Genomic DNA, 17647 nt, shown 5'->3' on the forward strand with positions numbered 1-17647 from the left:
TTGCATTCTTGTAGTTACCAATCTTGTATTGTGCAATAAGCTATCAAAGTATTTTTCAAACAATATGGTAATAATAAAGGCCATATTAATTGTATTCTCAGAGTTCCTTGCTAAATTCACTGTATACAATTTTCAACAGCATATTCATGTACTAGCAAGTAGAAAAGATTTTTAGCAGTTATTTTAACTAAACTTCAAGAATGTGTTTATTGCACAATTTTGCATTTAAGTTGCACAGATGTGGTTTTGGTCTCATAAACTACTCAAATAGACATTAGGGAGAAAATAACAAGAGAAGAATAATCAGCAATTGTCAGTTACCTGTCTCCTAGTCTTGAACAAGGGCATATCGGGCTGTACAGAATATTAATAAAGTTTAAATATATCCCAAGCAATACGCAAGTTTTACTGAAGATAGAAATTTGAGAGTACTCGGAAAATCATATTTGGACTCAGTTCATGTATGGGCATATATTGGCCTTGATAGATAGAACATGGGGCTATATTACTGTGTTTATACCCAATTAAGGCAAATTTAATGAACGAGCTGTATTCACACTTTGCTTTGGTAATTAGCCACCAGTCAATATCACTAGGAAAAAGTTTACCTTGCTAATCAAGTCATGTTTCGGACTTCTCTCACTTTTCATGAAGCCCTTCACACTAACAATTATCATTAAAGAGAATTTATCCTGAGAAGTCTCAGGATTACCAGTTTCTGTATGTGGCCTTCCTTAACATTTGTAATTGAAGACAGTAAAATGAGAAAGATTCCCCTTTTGCCATGTTTCATGTTGTTTTGTCAATTGCTGAGTTTACAACAATTTTTGCAAGTTAGAGGATGCTTTGCCAGTTTATTCACACTTAGATAAAGTCCATTTTGTGCTCAAAACCAACCTTCTGATGTCCCATTGAGAGACTAGATGGCCGGCCAGGGATACTTTTTCCATGGAAGCTGATCATGCTCCCTGCAGTGCAAGGAAGGCAGGTTGGAAGAGCACAGCTGTCAGGTCATACACTTAGATAACTGTGTACCAGCTGAAGGCTGGAGCAGGGCAGTCCCACTGCACTCTCTCCCTCCCCACCCCCACAGGGCGACTGACACTCCGTCTCTCCCATTTCACATCCCGAGGGGAAGCAGGCTAAAGATGGGCAAGCAGGGTGAGGGCTCTGCACGAGGAGGCCACCTACACAACAGCTACTGCAACTGAGCAGCTGAGAGTCAGCAGCTGTAGCCAATAATGGGGCTTTGCATGTACCACCCACACTCTTGCAGTTTGTACCTTTAATAGGTATGTGAAAGATATTCCAAGTATTAGATGGAAAAACAGCAACTTCAGCTCAGGAAGATCGGTCATCAACCAAAATTAATGCCCCTGTGTTGGACTATGATGATGAACATAATAGAAAAGCATATGGTAGGTTAGATTTGGTTTTGAACAAAAGACAAATTATTTATTTCTTTCTTCAAATGAAGCATAACACTAAGGTATAAAGGGAGTATAAATAACATCTGATTGTGCTCCTAAGCTCCATGCTATAACTTTCTTGCAATGACATCCTTCAACAAATTAACTACATCATTACTGTTAAGTATTAATTGCACAAAACAGATACACAAAATATATAATGAGCTAGAAAGAGGACAACATTCTTCCATTATGACAAACAATTCTAACAAGAAATGGAAAAAAACCCAATAGATCTAGGCTTACACTGATGGCAACACTGAGAGTTTTTAAGTCCTCTCCTTGAACACATTACATGTGATAAATAATATGCAAAATATTTAAAGAATTTTATTGTTGCTTACAGAAGATACTTAGCAAGCAAGGAGACAGTAGCCATAACTGCCTCATGTTTCATATCCCCATCATTCAATGCAAATTTTTACATTTCATGCAATAATCCTGAGCTTATTTTCAGTAACATTGAAATGTCATCTATGTTAATTACCAAATACATACAGAGCCCAGCTATGGGGTCTATTGTATTATTAAGGCATGAAAAAAGAATAGCAGTTTATCAACTCTGAATGCCACAAATACAGCACAGCAGTTAGAAGGCTCAAAAAAGCTCAGAAAGTACCAGTGATTTCTGTGCGAAGGTCCTCCCAGAACACAACTGAATCATCAGTTCCTGAAAAGGCACAGAATCAAATCCTGTCCTCACTGACATCAGGGAGTTCTGCCATTGCCTTGACTGCTGGACCAAGCTTCAGAGCTATCAGGAGTGACTCAGACTCCTCTTCATATCCCCAAAAAATTGACAAACTTCCTCTCACTCAAGTCAAGTATTAATTTAAAAAAACAATACCTACATATTGTTTTGTTAATTAGTATTTTAAGCGTATGGAAAGGTTCAATTCATTATACAGTATGGCAATTAATAAAAAGCCTTTTCAGAAAAAGCTTATTTGTTAGTCTGATTTATTAGTACATTAAAAGAAGGGGGAAGTATCATGAAAAGAACCTCTGCCAAGTTTATGCTCTGTTTATGAATTAATTTTAGTTTTAAAATGAAAGATTTTGGTAAGCCGAACCAAGGATATGTGATACAATTCTAGACTTCATGGTTCAATGGCTCTTCTGAAAGACAAAGAGCACGACAGCCCTGTCCAGTCATCAAGTGAAGAACTCATCACCTGCATAAGTTGTAAGGGGCTAGCAGTGTCTAGATTGTGCAGTTCTTCACGCAGCCTCTATTTTACATCTGAGAAGCTCTTGCAAAATGCCCTTTAGCAAGCCAAGGTATTCCAGTTCAGTTAATTAAGCCATTGAAACCAGGAACAAATTGCTGGCAAGACTTACTTCATGCATAATTGCATTATGTCCCATTCTGGGAACGAAAATAGCAGATGATCTTTAACTCTGCAACTGCTATTGCCTAGCCTTTGTCTAAGTATTTACCTAGCTGAGCTCAGAGTTTACAAATCCAGTAGCCTTATACTTCATGTACAGGTGGCCCATGGTCTGCCATGGACAGAATGCTGGTATGCAAGAGGGATTGACTTTCCATGCCTGCACCCCTTGCTGATGCAAGCCACCCCTTGGCAGAGATGGTGCTGTCCAATTGTGTCACTGCAAGGCTCTGAAAACTTTGCAGATGCACAAAACTGACTTAACTAATTTCACCTAAAACACTAAGTTATAATATTGAAAAATTGTTTGTCACACTAAAACATTCAGGAAACTCATTACTGTCTCATTTGAGATTGAAGGAGAAAAAAAAATGGTTGTTGATATTAGTTACTGGGTTAGAATTTGCAGGGCTTTTGGTTAATTTCTACTAAGAAATAAGTTAAAGAAGGCTAAGGCTATAAATTGGTACTGTTTCATTTATAAATATTCACTTTACTTCTCTTCTAAAAAACATGTTAAGGAAAAAGGTGGCCAGAAGGATTACACATGTTGTAAATTGTAATTTGGTTGTTAGGCTGCAAAAACCAAAAATGTAAGTGAAGTTGAGCACAGTGTAAGAAAAAACCCAGTTTTTAATTAACAACTTATTTACAAGTTCATAAAATCAACTGAACTGGAGTAGATGTTCTATGTTTGTCACCAATATTTTATTGTAACTGGTAACTTGTACGCTTTGTAGTAGAACAAAAAGAAATTAAAGTCCACTATATACAGCCTTTGTACAGGCTACTTGACTATACTCAAGGCATAGTGATCATAGCACAACCTAGTCTTCATAATAATTTGTGCACAAAAAGACACCAATCAGACATTATGTGAACATTACAGTGAAATGACATCACAAGTCCAGTGAAAATTCAGCATCATACAAAACATATTGTTCTACTGCAAATGACATCCTTTGAAACAATAAGCCTTTTTTCAGTAGTAAATTAACCAGAGTCTGATGCAGAGATTTGTGTAGTTATAAGTCTTTTAAGTGAAGCAACCTCTGCAGATAAGTTTGCTATGCCCTGCTTCAAATAGAGATTCTCTGACTCAGAGACATTGTAGATATTGTCTTTTATTTCAACAACTCCAGTTTTGCAACCACTCTGAATTTTAACGTTGAGTTCCTTCTGATGCCAGAGTTCTGGTTTAAGTGACCAGTCTTGGATATTAGTCACTTGAACTGAGAAAGGAGTGTGAGAAGAATGCACCAAGTTTTGCGCACCATGTTTTTCAAGCTCAAAATGTCTTTTTGAGGACATGTCAATGGGTGACGACAACTTCTGTGTTGCATCATAGTCATTATCCATTGCTTCCACTTTAACTTGCATGGCTTTGGCTTTGATTCGAAGCTTGTGAGGCAAAGCTGAAGAATTCACTTCTGGAACTTTAACTGTTGCATGAACATTTTTATGTTCAACTGGGGAATGAATTGGACCCTTAGGAACCTGCTGTTCATCTTCTCCATCAGATGACTTTCCAACTACACCATCATCAGTTTCTGACGTTCTCGGGGAATTACTGGAGGACCTATTAACTTGCAAGAGAGGAGGAGAATGTGAGTACACATTAAAGGTAGCTCCCATGTAGTTTGGATATATGGATGCTTTATATGAACCTCTGTCATCTCTTGGTTCTCTCTCTAATTCCATGGGCTCCTGCTTTATAATCTGGAACTTATTTTCGGGACTTCTACAGTTGTTTTGTATACGATTTGGTTGGGTATGCTCTACAGTTGATGTTTCAGATACATCAGACATTGAACTTTGAGGAGAATGTTTAATGACAGAAATACAACTGCTACCAACTATAGATGGTTCATGTTCATCTACAAATGAGTTAATATTTGATTTGGAACTCTGATAATCTTGAAAATACACAGTTGTTGAGCTACTGAGTTTCTGTATCTCTTGGGCATAGGCTGCAGAACTAATTAAACCAAACTTTAACTTCAATGAAAGCAGCTCTGCCTTTAAAGTGGCATTCTCTTCTCCCAGTGCAATTAGTTTGTTCTCTAAGACAAGGTCATTCAGTCGTCGCTTTTCACGAGATCTTTTGGCAGCTTCATTATTTTTCCGCCTTTTCTCCCAATACATAGCATCTTTCTTTTCATCTGGAATGAATTCTCGCTTTCTCCGGCAAGCTGAAGATTTGCTCTTTCCACTACTTGCTTCAGTAAGTAGTATATCTTCATTTGTAGACAATTCTTCAGATACTTCTGCTAAGGTCGACTTAAGTACCATGATTTTGTCCACATTGCTACTTGTGTCAACAGGTCCATGCTCCTTTTTAAGGGTCTGCATTTTTCTCAGCTGCATCAGAAACAATTTGTAGAAGATCTACAATAAGCAACAGAGCAAGCTATCTCTCCAGTACTTCTCACTCCACAACTTGATTGATAAAGAAATTTTAAATCCACACACATTCTTCCTTTTCTTTCATAATCTCAGAGAGAAATGTCTGTCTAGAACCAATTTTCTTAGCAGATTCAATGGGAATCTTCTTAAAAGCCTGAAATAAATAGAGAATTTTATTACTATTTAGGAATTGCTGTATCAAAACACACAGAAGTAGCTATTGACAAATATTTTATACAAGAATTTAGTTCATCAAACCTGCTGTGATATGAACACAGCTCAACACTGAAACTACTGATATTCTAAATTTCATGACACCTAGAGGTAGCAGATTTGTTTCCAAAACAAATATTATATGATCCAAGGAAGAATCAATTAAAAAACATTTGAGTTTTGACCCTACAGTAATGCTGTCACAGAACCTTCCATGGCATCATTGGCCAAACTAAAACCTTACAACACTTTAAACTGCAGGACACGAAGCATGCTGATGATGAGCAGCATTGCAAAGTATCCTGCTCCACATTAAAGCAACTCTTCTGAAAACAGCTGTGGTGTATGACTTAGAAATGCTATATATTTGGGTCCTTCAAGGATTAAAAATAGCATAAGCTGATTTAGAGAAGAAGGAGTGCTTTCTATTGTCTTAAAATACCACCATTATCCATCATCCAATGCTTATCTATTATGCATTTAATTGCTGCTTTTGAATCCTATAAATATATATATATATATATATATATATATTTATAAGTGTTTGTATCCATCATATTAGTTCTAACTAGCAAGTTCACGCTCATAATTTGGGAAGGTACCTAACTAAAAATATTTTTAAAAAATTATGTAATTTTTTAGTATCTTACAAAGAAAATGTTAAAATCCATATTGAAAAATACATTAGAAAAATAACATTTAATTAAAAATTTGCATTTGACAAATAGTTGTAATATGTCGAAGGTAAGTTTAATACCATTGAGGCATGTACACCTCCAGGAAACAGTATTCACATTGAAGTAAAAGTTAAGACCCAGAAGTGTTACCATTAACAAATAAAAATTAGCTTAACCCTTAGCTTCAGACATTCTAATCATTAAATTTGAACTTAAAGAGTTTATATTGGTTTTTGTTTTATTTAGTGCCTTTTAATGCAAAAATGCTAAGATCACTTGGTCTTGATCTTAGACACAGCTTCTCAGTATATAATTTTCTACAGTCAATCATGTTCCTGGTCAAAAGAATGTAGTATGCCAAGTGCTTTTGTAGAACTGACTATCAAGTCAGCTATCATTCTTGCCTGTATGACCAGAAAACAAACAAAAAAAAATTAAATAATCAACAACTTCGGATTAATGTCTCTATTTACTGGGAATGTTTTTATAATGACTGATGAAACTAATTTTAACATTATCAGTCAAGAAAGTTATAAAAGAATTAATTAATTGTATTCTGACAGTTTTTCTTGTCTTTTCCAGAAGGCAAAGTGGAATGAGACTAAGGTTTCAAGCTGGGTTCTGTTCCATCAAACCATGCCAATTCTCCTGTCATGAAAAAATTAACACATTTAATAGAACAACTAAGTAGAATTTCCTAAAATCCGTGGTTAATTACTGACATGTAACTATTTGTCTTTGATAATACAGCCCTAATGAAAAAAAGAGTTAGACACCTACCACACCAAAGACATCATCTAATATTTAACTGCAAAAGCAGCACCACATATTGTCATGTTTGAAAAGAAATGTACCTCTAATAGACAAACAGTTACATAGTTAGACCCTGATCCAAAATTTCAAGTGGAGTCAAAAGGGAGCTTTCTGTCAAGACTAAAGGAGCTGGATCAGGTTTAAAAATAAAAATGAACCCTACAGCAAAGCAACATCTGTTTCTCCAAATTTTCAGTACAGTTTGATTTGCTGAAGTAGGTGTATAGACATTTTGTCCACTTCACTGATTCAGGGAATCAATTATTTAATTAATATGTATATAATTTTAAACGTAGTGTAACTCAGCACTTAAAAAAAATCATCGCTGAAACTTTAAAACAACAAAAAAAGAGAGAAGACAAGGCCACTTGACCTTTTGTCACATTTGTAGAATATTCAGTCTCTGTAGCATCATTTTACACTAATAGAATACTGGGATTTAATTTCATTATCCTGTAGAACTGGGATTACACAGTAACTGATCTGTAATTGTCCTGATCCACTACTATCACTGTATTCACCTGTACCAGTAGCACACACATTCCACAGCACACAGCAGGAAATTGTATCATGTACTCAATACCTATGAAATCATTACTTGTCTCTTAGTATATATTTAAGCCAACTCTCACCTAAGCAAAAAGTGCTCAAAACTTTTGTGAAATTTCATGTCCTTATCAGTTCATAGCTCTTACTGAATTTAACAATACCTGAGAGCTACACTCAAAATATTTGTTCTCCCAGAAAACACACAGTAATATGCATATGTCATCATTACTATTACCACACACATAATATATATGTGCTATATAGCCTAAAACATCTACACTTACTTGAAATGGTAGCATAAGCAAGAAAGTACTTATAGAATCACTGGATATTTTAGAAGAACAAAACCATACCTACACTGATTAAATACTTTTTTTTTTTCACTTAGAATATTCCCATCTTTTATTTCCATGGGATATAAAAGCAATGTTTAGTCTTGAACAAGACTGTATCAGGGTAAGAATTTGGACCGTGTCTATCAGTATGGTCTCCAGCTCAAAGCTGTTCCACTTCAGTGTTGGTCCAACACTGTGGTCTAGGAAAAATACTAATAATAGTAATAATAATTGGCAAAAAAGTTTCTGGATTGTGGGTTGTTTTTTCCCTAAGTGAATGTAGACTAATGACATAGTTCATCAATATGACCATATTGATAGATAAAAACTCAACTGCATGTCCGAATATCCTCCTGCAAGCCTAAGACTGGCACTGAGTTGAACTTAGCCCAACCAGCTGCAGAGTTTATGTCCCTTGTTCCATGGGACATCTGCAGACTGTACTCTGGAATGGCCCAATCTGCTCACTGTAGCACTGTTAACTCCTGTTTTGGCCAGTCTCCCTCCTGTACACATTGTTCCTGGCACAAACAGACAGAATGTAAGTAGCATGCAATCCACAGCAAATATTAAGCATGTATCAAAATGACCATGTTTTTGCATGCAATATTCAACTTTGCTCTCTGCCAGAGTCCATCAGTAAAGCTGTCAAGACAGACATGTAACCCACTGACACAGTCATACAGGTTTGCTATTTATGCAGTTACACCTAATGCCATGACTTTTGTGAATAAACCAAGCAACAAAAGATCTTTAACTCTTTCTGTATTTCTTGAGCACTTTTATTATGGTGACTGGAACTGTGGTTTTACAAACAGGAGTCAAAACCCTTGTTTAATAATACTTCTTCATGTGGATCGGCCCAATGCTGAAATCTGTAAACAAATTAAATTCCATCTGATGATAACGGCAACATGCCTTCAATGGAACCAGCCATTTCCCTTCACTTCACTTGCATTTTATAATTCCATTGGAAAACATGAGTATTTAAACATAAATTAATGAACTGTAATGATTCCTCTGACTACATTTCAAATTCCAATATTTTCCCTTATGATTAATTTTTCAATTGCTTTATCACTCCCTCATAAAGTGTTATAAAACCAACATTTGGTTGGTTGATGTTAATGGCATTGAGTGCCAATTCTACAACATAATAACACTCGACCCTATTAACTTAATTACAAAGCCAGTTTTGCTCCCCCAGCAATTTTGCCATTGACTTCAGCAGAAGCAGAATACAATCACAGATCCAAGAATTAATGAGACTGTTGTATAGGACTCATGCTATTGAAGCAAAAAATTATGCACGCAGAAATCACAAAAATTATGGGACTTAAAAAAATACTGAAGTGACAACATGGCACATTCAAGATCTGATCCTGGGGATTTACATATTCACACTGTAATAATGGAAAGTTTTCAAAGTTTGGAGGACAAGGCCACAAGCTTGCTCTCTTCTGTGTTATTTAGTTACATAAATAATTTCTGTTTTAAAGAATGTATGGCGGCCTCCTCATGTACCTAACCTTCACCATAGAGTAACTGCATGCTTTCATTTATATTTAGCAAAATAATTCAAGCTATTTCCAAGCATAATTTTTCAAACATACCCTGGGATAAAATGACTGTTTACTTGTACAGCTCTAGCATTTCGATAGTGATTCTATCACACTAAATGAAATCCCATTTCTAGCATTGGACACTCAAACACAATTCAGTTTTGTATCATTGTGTCCACAAAAGGAATATGTATCAGTCCGTAAAAATGGAAGAAAATAACATTTACGTATAGCTTCTTTTTTTTTAGGAAAAAAACCACGCCTCTAACATGCCTCTATCATCACCGCCACTATATGGCACACTCTAGAAAAACAATTATGCTCATCTTAATGTCCCTGCTTATTTTTAGTTGATGTTTTCCATGTTTTGCATAGGTATCTTTAATTAATTACTGCCACCTTTCTGCCCCAGTCTATCAATTTAGAAAATCTGGCTGCATACCAGATAAATTACTACAGCAATTGTTCATAGATTCAAAAGTTACCAGTTTGCCATCCAAATTTTGGAAAATTGAAAGATATATTTTGCACTTTATCTTCAAAGTATTCCAAAACCAGATGCTATCTATCTCAATACTTTTATGAGGTATAGAAAAAATATCATTCTCATCACACACATGGGACAGGAAGCTGAATTTAAGCTCAGGTGGTGCATGCACAGCCTCCTTAAACACTGCTGAAAAATTCTGGAGATACTCTACCTCTACTGCTTTCCATGGACAAAAATTATGCCATGAAACTCTGCACCTATCATTATCACTATCATAATTCAGAAATCCAGGGTATTTCCAATCTCCACTGAACTCCGTCAACATACTTCTTCTTGCCCATTACCTGTAACAGTTTGTGAGTTCATGGTCCTGTTGAAGAAAAGCTTTAATGCTGGATACACTGAAATAGTCGTATCCCTGGGACAGATTTGTGGGCCAGAGGGTCTAGACAATGATGAACAAATGACGTTAAAACTTTTTGAGAAAACCTAGGTGACTGCATTTTATGCTATGATGGACAGGTTATCCACAGTCACAAAGGGGAAGAGCATTTACAATAGGAATATCGCCACCAATTTCTGCTGTTATGTAGCAATATGCATAAGGACCATGAATATGTGGCAACAGCATGAAGAAATGCAGAAGTATTGCTCCTGTATGCAGTTTCCTTTTCCTTTATGGACATCCTAAGTGCTTACTGTTTCAGGACCAGTGTGTAATTAGGTCAGTGGAACACTGATGATGATAACTTTGTACAAGATGACCCACTTTTGCTAAAATGTTGATCGCGTCATTGAAGGAAAAAAAATTGAATATATCCACAAAATATATTCCATCGGACACATCAGAAATCATTTATTATGACACTGTTAAATCAAACTTAAGGAAAAAGTAAGTAAGATTATCATAGAACTTGTAATACTATTGCAAATTCATATTACCCAACTCCACGTTGTACACAGAAAGCTGATGTCATATGTAATTTTTACAAAAGGCTTTCTTTGTTAGAAAAATTACTTAAGTTACAATTTATCTTAAGAACTACAAATTAACTCATTAAAGTATGGCCTGCTTACTGAAGGTAAAATACAGAAATAAAATTTCTACTTGGAGAGCACAAAACATACATTAAGGGTAGCTGTTATTCAGAAAAGGTCAGTGAAGCTTAATAAATGCCAATTTGCCGCACATTTTCTTTTATTTCCTTGTGAAGACAGTATGATTCTCCCAGATCTGTTCACATTTCCCAAAACAAGCTATTTATTGCTCTGGTTCAAATGGTGAAAAACAAGATCTAAGAATATTACTGATGGCACCAGGTAAAAATTTAAAACTGAGGAGAAAATAAATATATCTTGCGTAAATATTTAATTCCATATATATATAATATATAGTACACACATGTAAATATGCAATTTAATAATACTATATCACTTTCCAGTATTTTAATAAAGCCTCAGTAGAAACAACTGTTACTGAAGTTACAGTACTATGACAGTATGTTTCTCATTTCAATAGCTACTTGACAGCAGGAAGAACTAGACTGTGAAAATCTATAACTTAATAGCAACCGTCTTCTGGAAATACTATCTCAGGTTTCCCTTAGTTACAAACCATTAAAAAATAAAGCCCACAAAATCAAATATTAATTATTCTGACAACAAATAGCTTTCTATTATTGAACTGTGTTCTTAAAATGCCGACCATGGACCAGACCTTCAGCTGACCTAAATTTATATGGCTCTATTTAAAGGCAGCAGAATTATGTCAATTAATCCCAGCTGATGCTCTAAACATGCATCTTGTTATATAACTGAAGCAAATATATAAAATAAACACTGGCTGGAAATTGCTGTTATCTACCACTCACAGCAGACAGAACAGAGAAATAGCAATCTTTAGAGCTCCAATTCTGTGAGATGGTCCAGACCACTGCCCATGCTGAGCATTATTTTCTTTGTTGGATTGCATTCCACTTGCAAAGAGAAGTCTTGCAGCACTGGCATCTATATTGTCAGCTATTGTGCAGACACCTCTATAGCAAAAACTGGTTAATTATTCAAATACTGCAGGACACACTGAAAATTACACCAAGGTGGAGCAACTCAAGAAAGGGAAAAAAGCCATGTCTAAATAAGGCATTTTTCCTAATAGAATATATATTTAATATATGTCACAAAATTCAATCTCATAGTATGCTATTTTGGACAAGGACCAATTCAACAAGTGAATTAGGAAAAACCACAAGGTATCTAAGATCGCTTTAGATTTATTTCAGATCTACCTTATAATATAATTTTTTAATAATACTGCTTCTACCACATTTTTAGTCAAGACTAAGTATTCCCTTGTTTACACAATCTTGTTTTTGACAGTCATACTTATCATGAGTATTAGACAGTTACATTGTCTTATAGCTACCAAAAAAAATGTTTTCAAATACTGTAAGGTAAGGCTTTAATACTGTAAAATACTAAGACAGAAATCAATTGTCATTTTCTTTTAGATTGGACTGCAGGAATTGGCCATCTCTTTGCATTTTTTTTCTATTACATAGCCTAAGCATATTTATATCTCATAACTGGCTGTAATGATCATGGCAAGGTCACCTAGAAGAGTCAATTAAGCTGATGAGTCAGATACATTGCTTAACAGTGTGTAATAAGACTCAAACAGAGGATTTTATTGTTCATATTATTGCATCACAGTGATGTTATAACAGCAGTGAGATTGCCGTCTGGAAAAAAACTATTGCATAAGCCTAGTTTGCATAACTATTTGTTAAAATAAGTCAATTTAAAATTAGTTAAAGGTTTATTTTATTTAAGAGTTTTATTCCAAGATAAAGGATTGGAAAAAAACAGCATGGTGCTGAGATCTTTCTCAGGCTCTCTTTTGACTCTATTGCAATAGATAGAATGTCTGTATGTTCTATAAATTTCATCCAAAGCAAGGCAAATACTGTTCCTTCTTAAGGAAGGAGATAAGCTGTTTGGAGGTCATGTAAGTTCATATTGCCCATGGGAAGATTCTTAGCTTCTTGACACCTTCACATCAGTTTCTCAAAAACAAACAAGAAAAAAAATTCCCACCCCAAACCTCAAAACAAAATGCAAAACAACCCCCACCAAAACAGCAGAGACTTGAGACTCTGGATGCAAATTCAGGAAGCTGGATATTTTGAAAGCTAGTTAAGGGTCCTCTGGAGCACTATTTAAAAATATAAAGTAAATTAAGGTGGAAGCAGAATATTCTAAAACTTATTAGCATTTTAACAGTCAAAGACATCTACAAAGTGAGAACTTTTATAACAGCAACTGTTGGTGCCAATGTTATTAACAATCCTTATTCAGTAGTCCTTGAACTTGTCGGTTTAAATCAGGTTTTTGGGCCAAAACACCAAATCCTTATTCATTCGAGTTTCCCATCAAAGTCAACATGTTGATTGAATAAGGACCATAAAATCAATGCACATAGCAATATTTCAAGCAAGGCTCGGGATTTAATTAATTACTGAAGAGGGCAAAGATAACTCAAAGTAGGTTACATACACACTGGAGCAAACATAACGAAACTAAGTGCAATCATTCAAGTTACAAGGACAACAAAAAAAAAAGGGGGTTGTTTTTAACACAACAGTAACTCCAAAAGAGCCTCACTGTCAAGGCTGTACTTGGCCCCGACAATCAAGTAGCAAGCAGAAAAGTTTATGCAGTTACCGAGGATATTACATTTTTAAATACTTTGCTGCTACTTCATATAGCAGGTTCAATGGACAGAAAGTCTGTGGCTGGGGTACTCAGTCTGGAGGTTTTGGTCAGAAGCACAGTGATGTTAGTTTCACGTATTGGAGAACCGTTTTAGTAATTAAAAATGAAAAAAATAAAAATAAAAAAAAAAAATCGCCTCATCTTGAAAGGCAAGTTTTCGTCAGCAACTTTCAAGCTATGCTCCTATCGAGGACACAGTACAAGCTGGTCCCAGAGTACAAAACATACAGCCACTGCGACGCCAAACTGACTTGGGAAAAAAATTACAGAATTGGGCAATGACGATTTTTTTTTTCCCCTTTATGATGTTGTTGTCGTTCATTACGTAAGAAACGACAGAAAACGCTCAGCTCGTGCCTACCTGCGAGGGCCTTTGTCTGGCGATCCCTGCCTGCAGGCGACGGTGGGACTGGGGGGGTGATGGGCAGCGGGGTGGGGACGCTCCGCGGGGCGCGGTGCGGGCCGAGCTGCGGAGACACGGCGCCCGCCGCCGGCCGCGCACCGCGCCCTCCACAAAGGCTGCCCGGCTCGGCCCCGCGGCCCCCTACGTGACCGGCGGCGCATGGCCCCGGCCCGCTCGGCCCCGTGCTGCCAGCCCGCCGCCCCCCCGCCGCCGCCGCCGCCCCAGCCCAGAACAAAGGGCTGAGGGGGAGCGCCAGCGCCCCCAGCCCTCGCTCGCCCGCCGCCGCCGCGCCCCGTCGGCCGCCGGGGAAGGGAGGCAGCGGCGACCCCCGCCAGCCTCAGGGAGGAGAAGGCGGAGGGACTCGTCGGGCTCCGCGCACCCGCTCCGCTCCACCGCCCATCGGGTCTGTCACACTGACCTACTACCGGCGGCCGCCCCCGGAGCCCGGCTCCGCTGCTGCCCCGCGGGGGCCGGCGGCACCTGGCCCCCAGCCCGCCGCGGCCGTCAAGGCACGGCCGGGACGGCTCTGCCTCTCCCCTCCAGCGCGGCTGAGATCTCCCGTAAGCGCCTTTCTTCCTTAAATTAAGCTGTTCCCGTTTGGTTTGTTTTGGTCTGTTGTTTTGTTCGGTTGTTTTTTTAAAAATTATTTTTCTTTTTTTTTTCCACTGAAATTCCGTACCGGAGAGATGCCACGGCGTCTAGGCGAAACGCCTTCCCTAAAAATATAAATACAGCCTGATCTAAAACGCCTCCGAAGGCGTAGAGTTAAAAATCCGAGCAAATGCCTCGAACGTCTTACACACGCACGGCTCTGGAGAAAAGACCAGAAATAGCACATGAAGCCACAATTGCTAAAACGCGAAGGGGCTAAATATAGACCCAACACAAATCTCGTTTTAAGGCACCCGGCACGCAGCCGGCGAGCGCGCCTCGCCTCCCCACTTACCCAGTTGTCTACTTCCCTTAATAAACACACTTTAACAAAACCTGTTACAGTTATGAGTTTGGGGGGGCTTTTATTTCGGGGCGAATTGTCCTAGTTTCTTTGTAGGGAGATTATAAAATCGCATAATTAGCTCCCTCTTCCCAGCCCCACTGCCAGCATATTTTGTGGTTACATAATGCAACATTTCCAGGAACTATTATGCGATCGGTCCCGCAGCGCCTAAAAAACAGCGACAAAAGTGACGGAAAGGGCTGGCTGAGACAAGCACAGCCCCAGTCCCGGGCCGCTACCATTGATGCCGACTGCCCGCGGGCAACATGCCCCTACACCACCCGAGAGAGTACTGGCTCTGGCCGGCGGGCTCCGGCAGCAGCTCCCGGTGGTTTCGTGGCCGAGGCACGGCGGGCGCTGCCCGGGACCCAGCCCTCCGCCCAGCACGGCGTCCGCCGCGGCAGCTCCGCTCCCCACCGGCACATTATGCAACGCGGGAGAACCGCTCCGGCGGCGCTGCCCGGGGCTCGCTGCGAGGACATGGCGGGGGCAGCGCGGCACGCCAGGAACGAGCACGCCCCGACAGCGAGAGCCGTCGCCCGGCAGCTCCCGGGCTGCCTCCCGCGCCACCACCCCTCCGCCGAGCCGCCCGCCGCCGCGCAGAACGGGGCTGCCGACAGACCCTTCCCCGCGCGGCGGCGGCCGGAGCCGGCTGGGCTCCCCATAAGCAGCAGCCGACTCCCGCCCGAAGCTAGAGCGAAGCACCGGGCGGGCGCCTCAACTTTGTACGAGCGCCTTCCTTCCTACCTGCAGCGCACCGCGGAGCGCAGAGCATTCCTCGCCCCGCGCCGGTCCTCGGGTTAGGCGGGCGGGCGGCGGAGCGGAGCGGGCGCGATGCGGTGCGGTGCCGCGCCGTGCGGGCGGCGGCGGAGCGGCGGGCGGGAGCGCGCGGCGGCGGCGCGGAGGGATGTGTGTTAGTAGGTCAGGGCTGCGCGGCGCGGGGCTCATAGCCCGCATGCCGGCCGCGCCGCGCCGTGACTGGCGGCCACGACCGGCCAATCGGCGCCGGGCGCCGCCGGGAGCGGACCAATGGGAGCGCTGGAGGGCGGGTCGGGGCGGTGCGCGGGGCGGTGCGCGGTACAGTAGGTCTGTGTGCTGCGATTGCATAACCGCCGGCGGGGGCGGGGGGCGGCGCGGGGGTGCCCGCGCTTACGTAACCGGCGCGGCCGCAGCGCGCTGGGGGGCGCTCGCTCCGCGCAGCCTCCGCCCGCTGGGGCGCGGCGCCTCCGCTCCGGCGCGGCGGGGCCCGAGCGCCGCCTCTCCGCCCGGCGCTGCTGCTGCCGCCGCCGCCGCCGCCGCCGCCGCCGCCGCCTCGGCTCCCGCCGCGGTGCCGGGGTGCCCGGCGTTATGGGGGTGTGGCTGCTCGGCGTGCGGGAACCGAGCCCTCGCACCCGCCGTCTCCGCGCCATCGAACAAGGACGCGGGAGCCGCGCTCCCGAGGCGCGTACTCGCCGCCTCGCCACGCGCACGGGCGATCCGCCGGCGGGTCGCGCTGCGGCTGCTGTCACTCGCGGAAAGTAAGGGTGATAATCGTAAAAGGACGACGAGGAGAGAAATGGCAAGGGGGAAGGAGCCCGTGGTGGCCTTGCTGGGGCACCGCCTGGCCCTGGGCTCCGTGGGCGCCAAGGTTTGTCCGCCGGCCTTCGTGGCCGTCAAGGCTGAAGGATTTCGGTGGCGTTGCTTCATCTCCGCCCTCGCCTGTGAGCCAGCAGCGCTGAAGTGCTGCGCAGAAGCGGGGACGCACTTCAGAGAAGCTGGGTCCCGCTGTCCCTGCCCGGGCGATCCCCGCCAGCAGCCCCCCGTCCGCGCAGCCCGAGCCTTGCCTCCCGGTGAGCGGAGATGCCGTGGAGAGCCTGCTGCTGCTTTGCCCCCTGTAACCTCCGTTTTAGAAAGTGACACATGGCCAGCAAGAAATCCAGTTGTCATCCCAGAATGGGTTTGAAAGCACACGTTTGATTAGGTGTGAGATACGTATCTTCCTCTTTTTGTCCTCACAGAAGGTTTGTATCTCCATCTCTTTTTTTTTTTTTTCTTTCAGAAGTAAAATTTATGGAGACAACAGAAAAATTTCTTTATTAAATCCTAGTTGCAGAACGTGAATGATTCCTGATTTCATTCTGTTAAACACTTACCGAAATAGTATAGTCCTCACCAGCATTATCCTGGTACATTACTCTCTCATCCTGTATTTATATGTCAACAGAGATAGCTCTCTGGAGTAAAGCAAACCTAACAGAAAGCAAATTTAGTCTATTTTTTTGTTTATCTCAGCCCTCAGTGTTTTAACCCATAATATCCCTCCACAATAAAATCTAAGTACCTTGAATCCATTTCTGGATTATTTCATGGGTTATTTTATATGAAAGGTCTAAATACCCTTTGCTCACATCGGTTTAGCCCTCTTCCTTTCCTACTTCTAATATCTAGCATATGCAGCCTTGTTAAAGGTAACAGACTATGGAGCCCACTGTAACAGAAATGGGGACTCAAAAGCAGCTCGAGTCCAAAATCAACCACTGCCTCCACCTGGAGGCTGCACAATCAGGGGTTTTTTTCCCGTGCTTCCACTTG

At 41.2% G+C, this 17647-nt stretch overlaps 1 protein-coding gene across 2 annotated transcripts; it reads right to left on the reverse strand.

Annotated features, from left to right (window-relative positions):
• Positions 1 to 1428: 1428 nt before the first annotated feature.
• On the reverse strand, positions 1429 to 15928 carry NFIL3 (nuclear factor, interleukin 3 regulated). 2 transcript variants are annotated; one of them, XM_036403234.2, is made up of 2 exons: positions 15824 to 15928; positions 1429 to 5420 (listed from the first exon to the last, which is right to left on the reverse strand). In XM_036403234.2, exon 2 carries the CDS (start codon positions 5225 to 5227, stop codon positions 3854 to 3856), a length of 1374 nt encoding a protein of 457 aa, XP_036259127.1. In that variant the 5' UTR covers positions 5228 to 5420; positions 15824 to 15928; the 3' UTR covers positions 1429 to 3853. The 2 variants fall into 2 exon arrangements, with proteins under 2 accessions (XP_036259127.1, XP_036259128.1); XM_036403235.1 differs by lacking the exon at positions 15824 to 15928 and adding an exon at positions 14498 to 14573.
• Positions 15929 to 17647: the final 1719 nt, after the last annotated feature.

The sequence above is a fragment of the Molothrus ater genome, chromosome Z, assembly GCF_012460135.2.
Source record: "Molothrus ater isolate BHLD 08-10-18 breed brown headed cowbird chromosome Z, BPBGC_Mater_1.1, whole genome shotgun sequence".
In the NCBI taxonomy this organism is placed as follows: Eukaryota; Metazoa; Chordata; class Aves; order Passeriformes; family Icteridae; genus Molothrus; species Molothrus ater.

What these genes read in the sequence shown, in the direction of transcription:
- NFIL3 (XM_036403234.2), bottom strand. Translation starts at nt 5,227, where the DNA reads ATGCAGCTGAGAAAAATGCAGACCCTTAAAAAGGAGCATGGACCTGTT.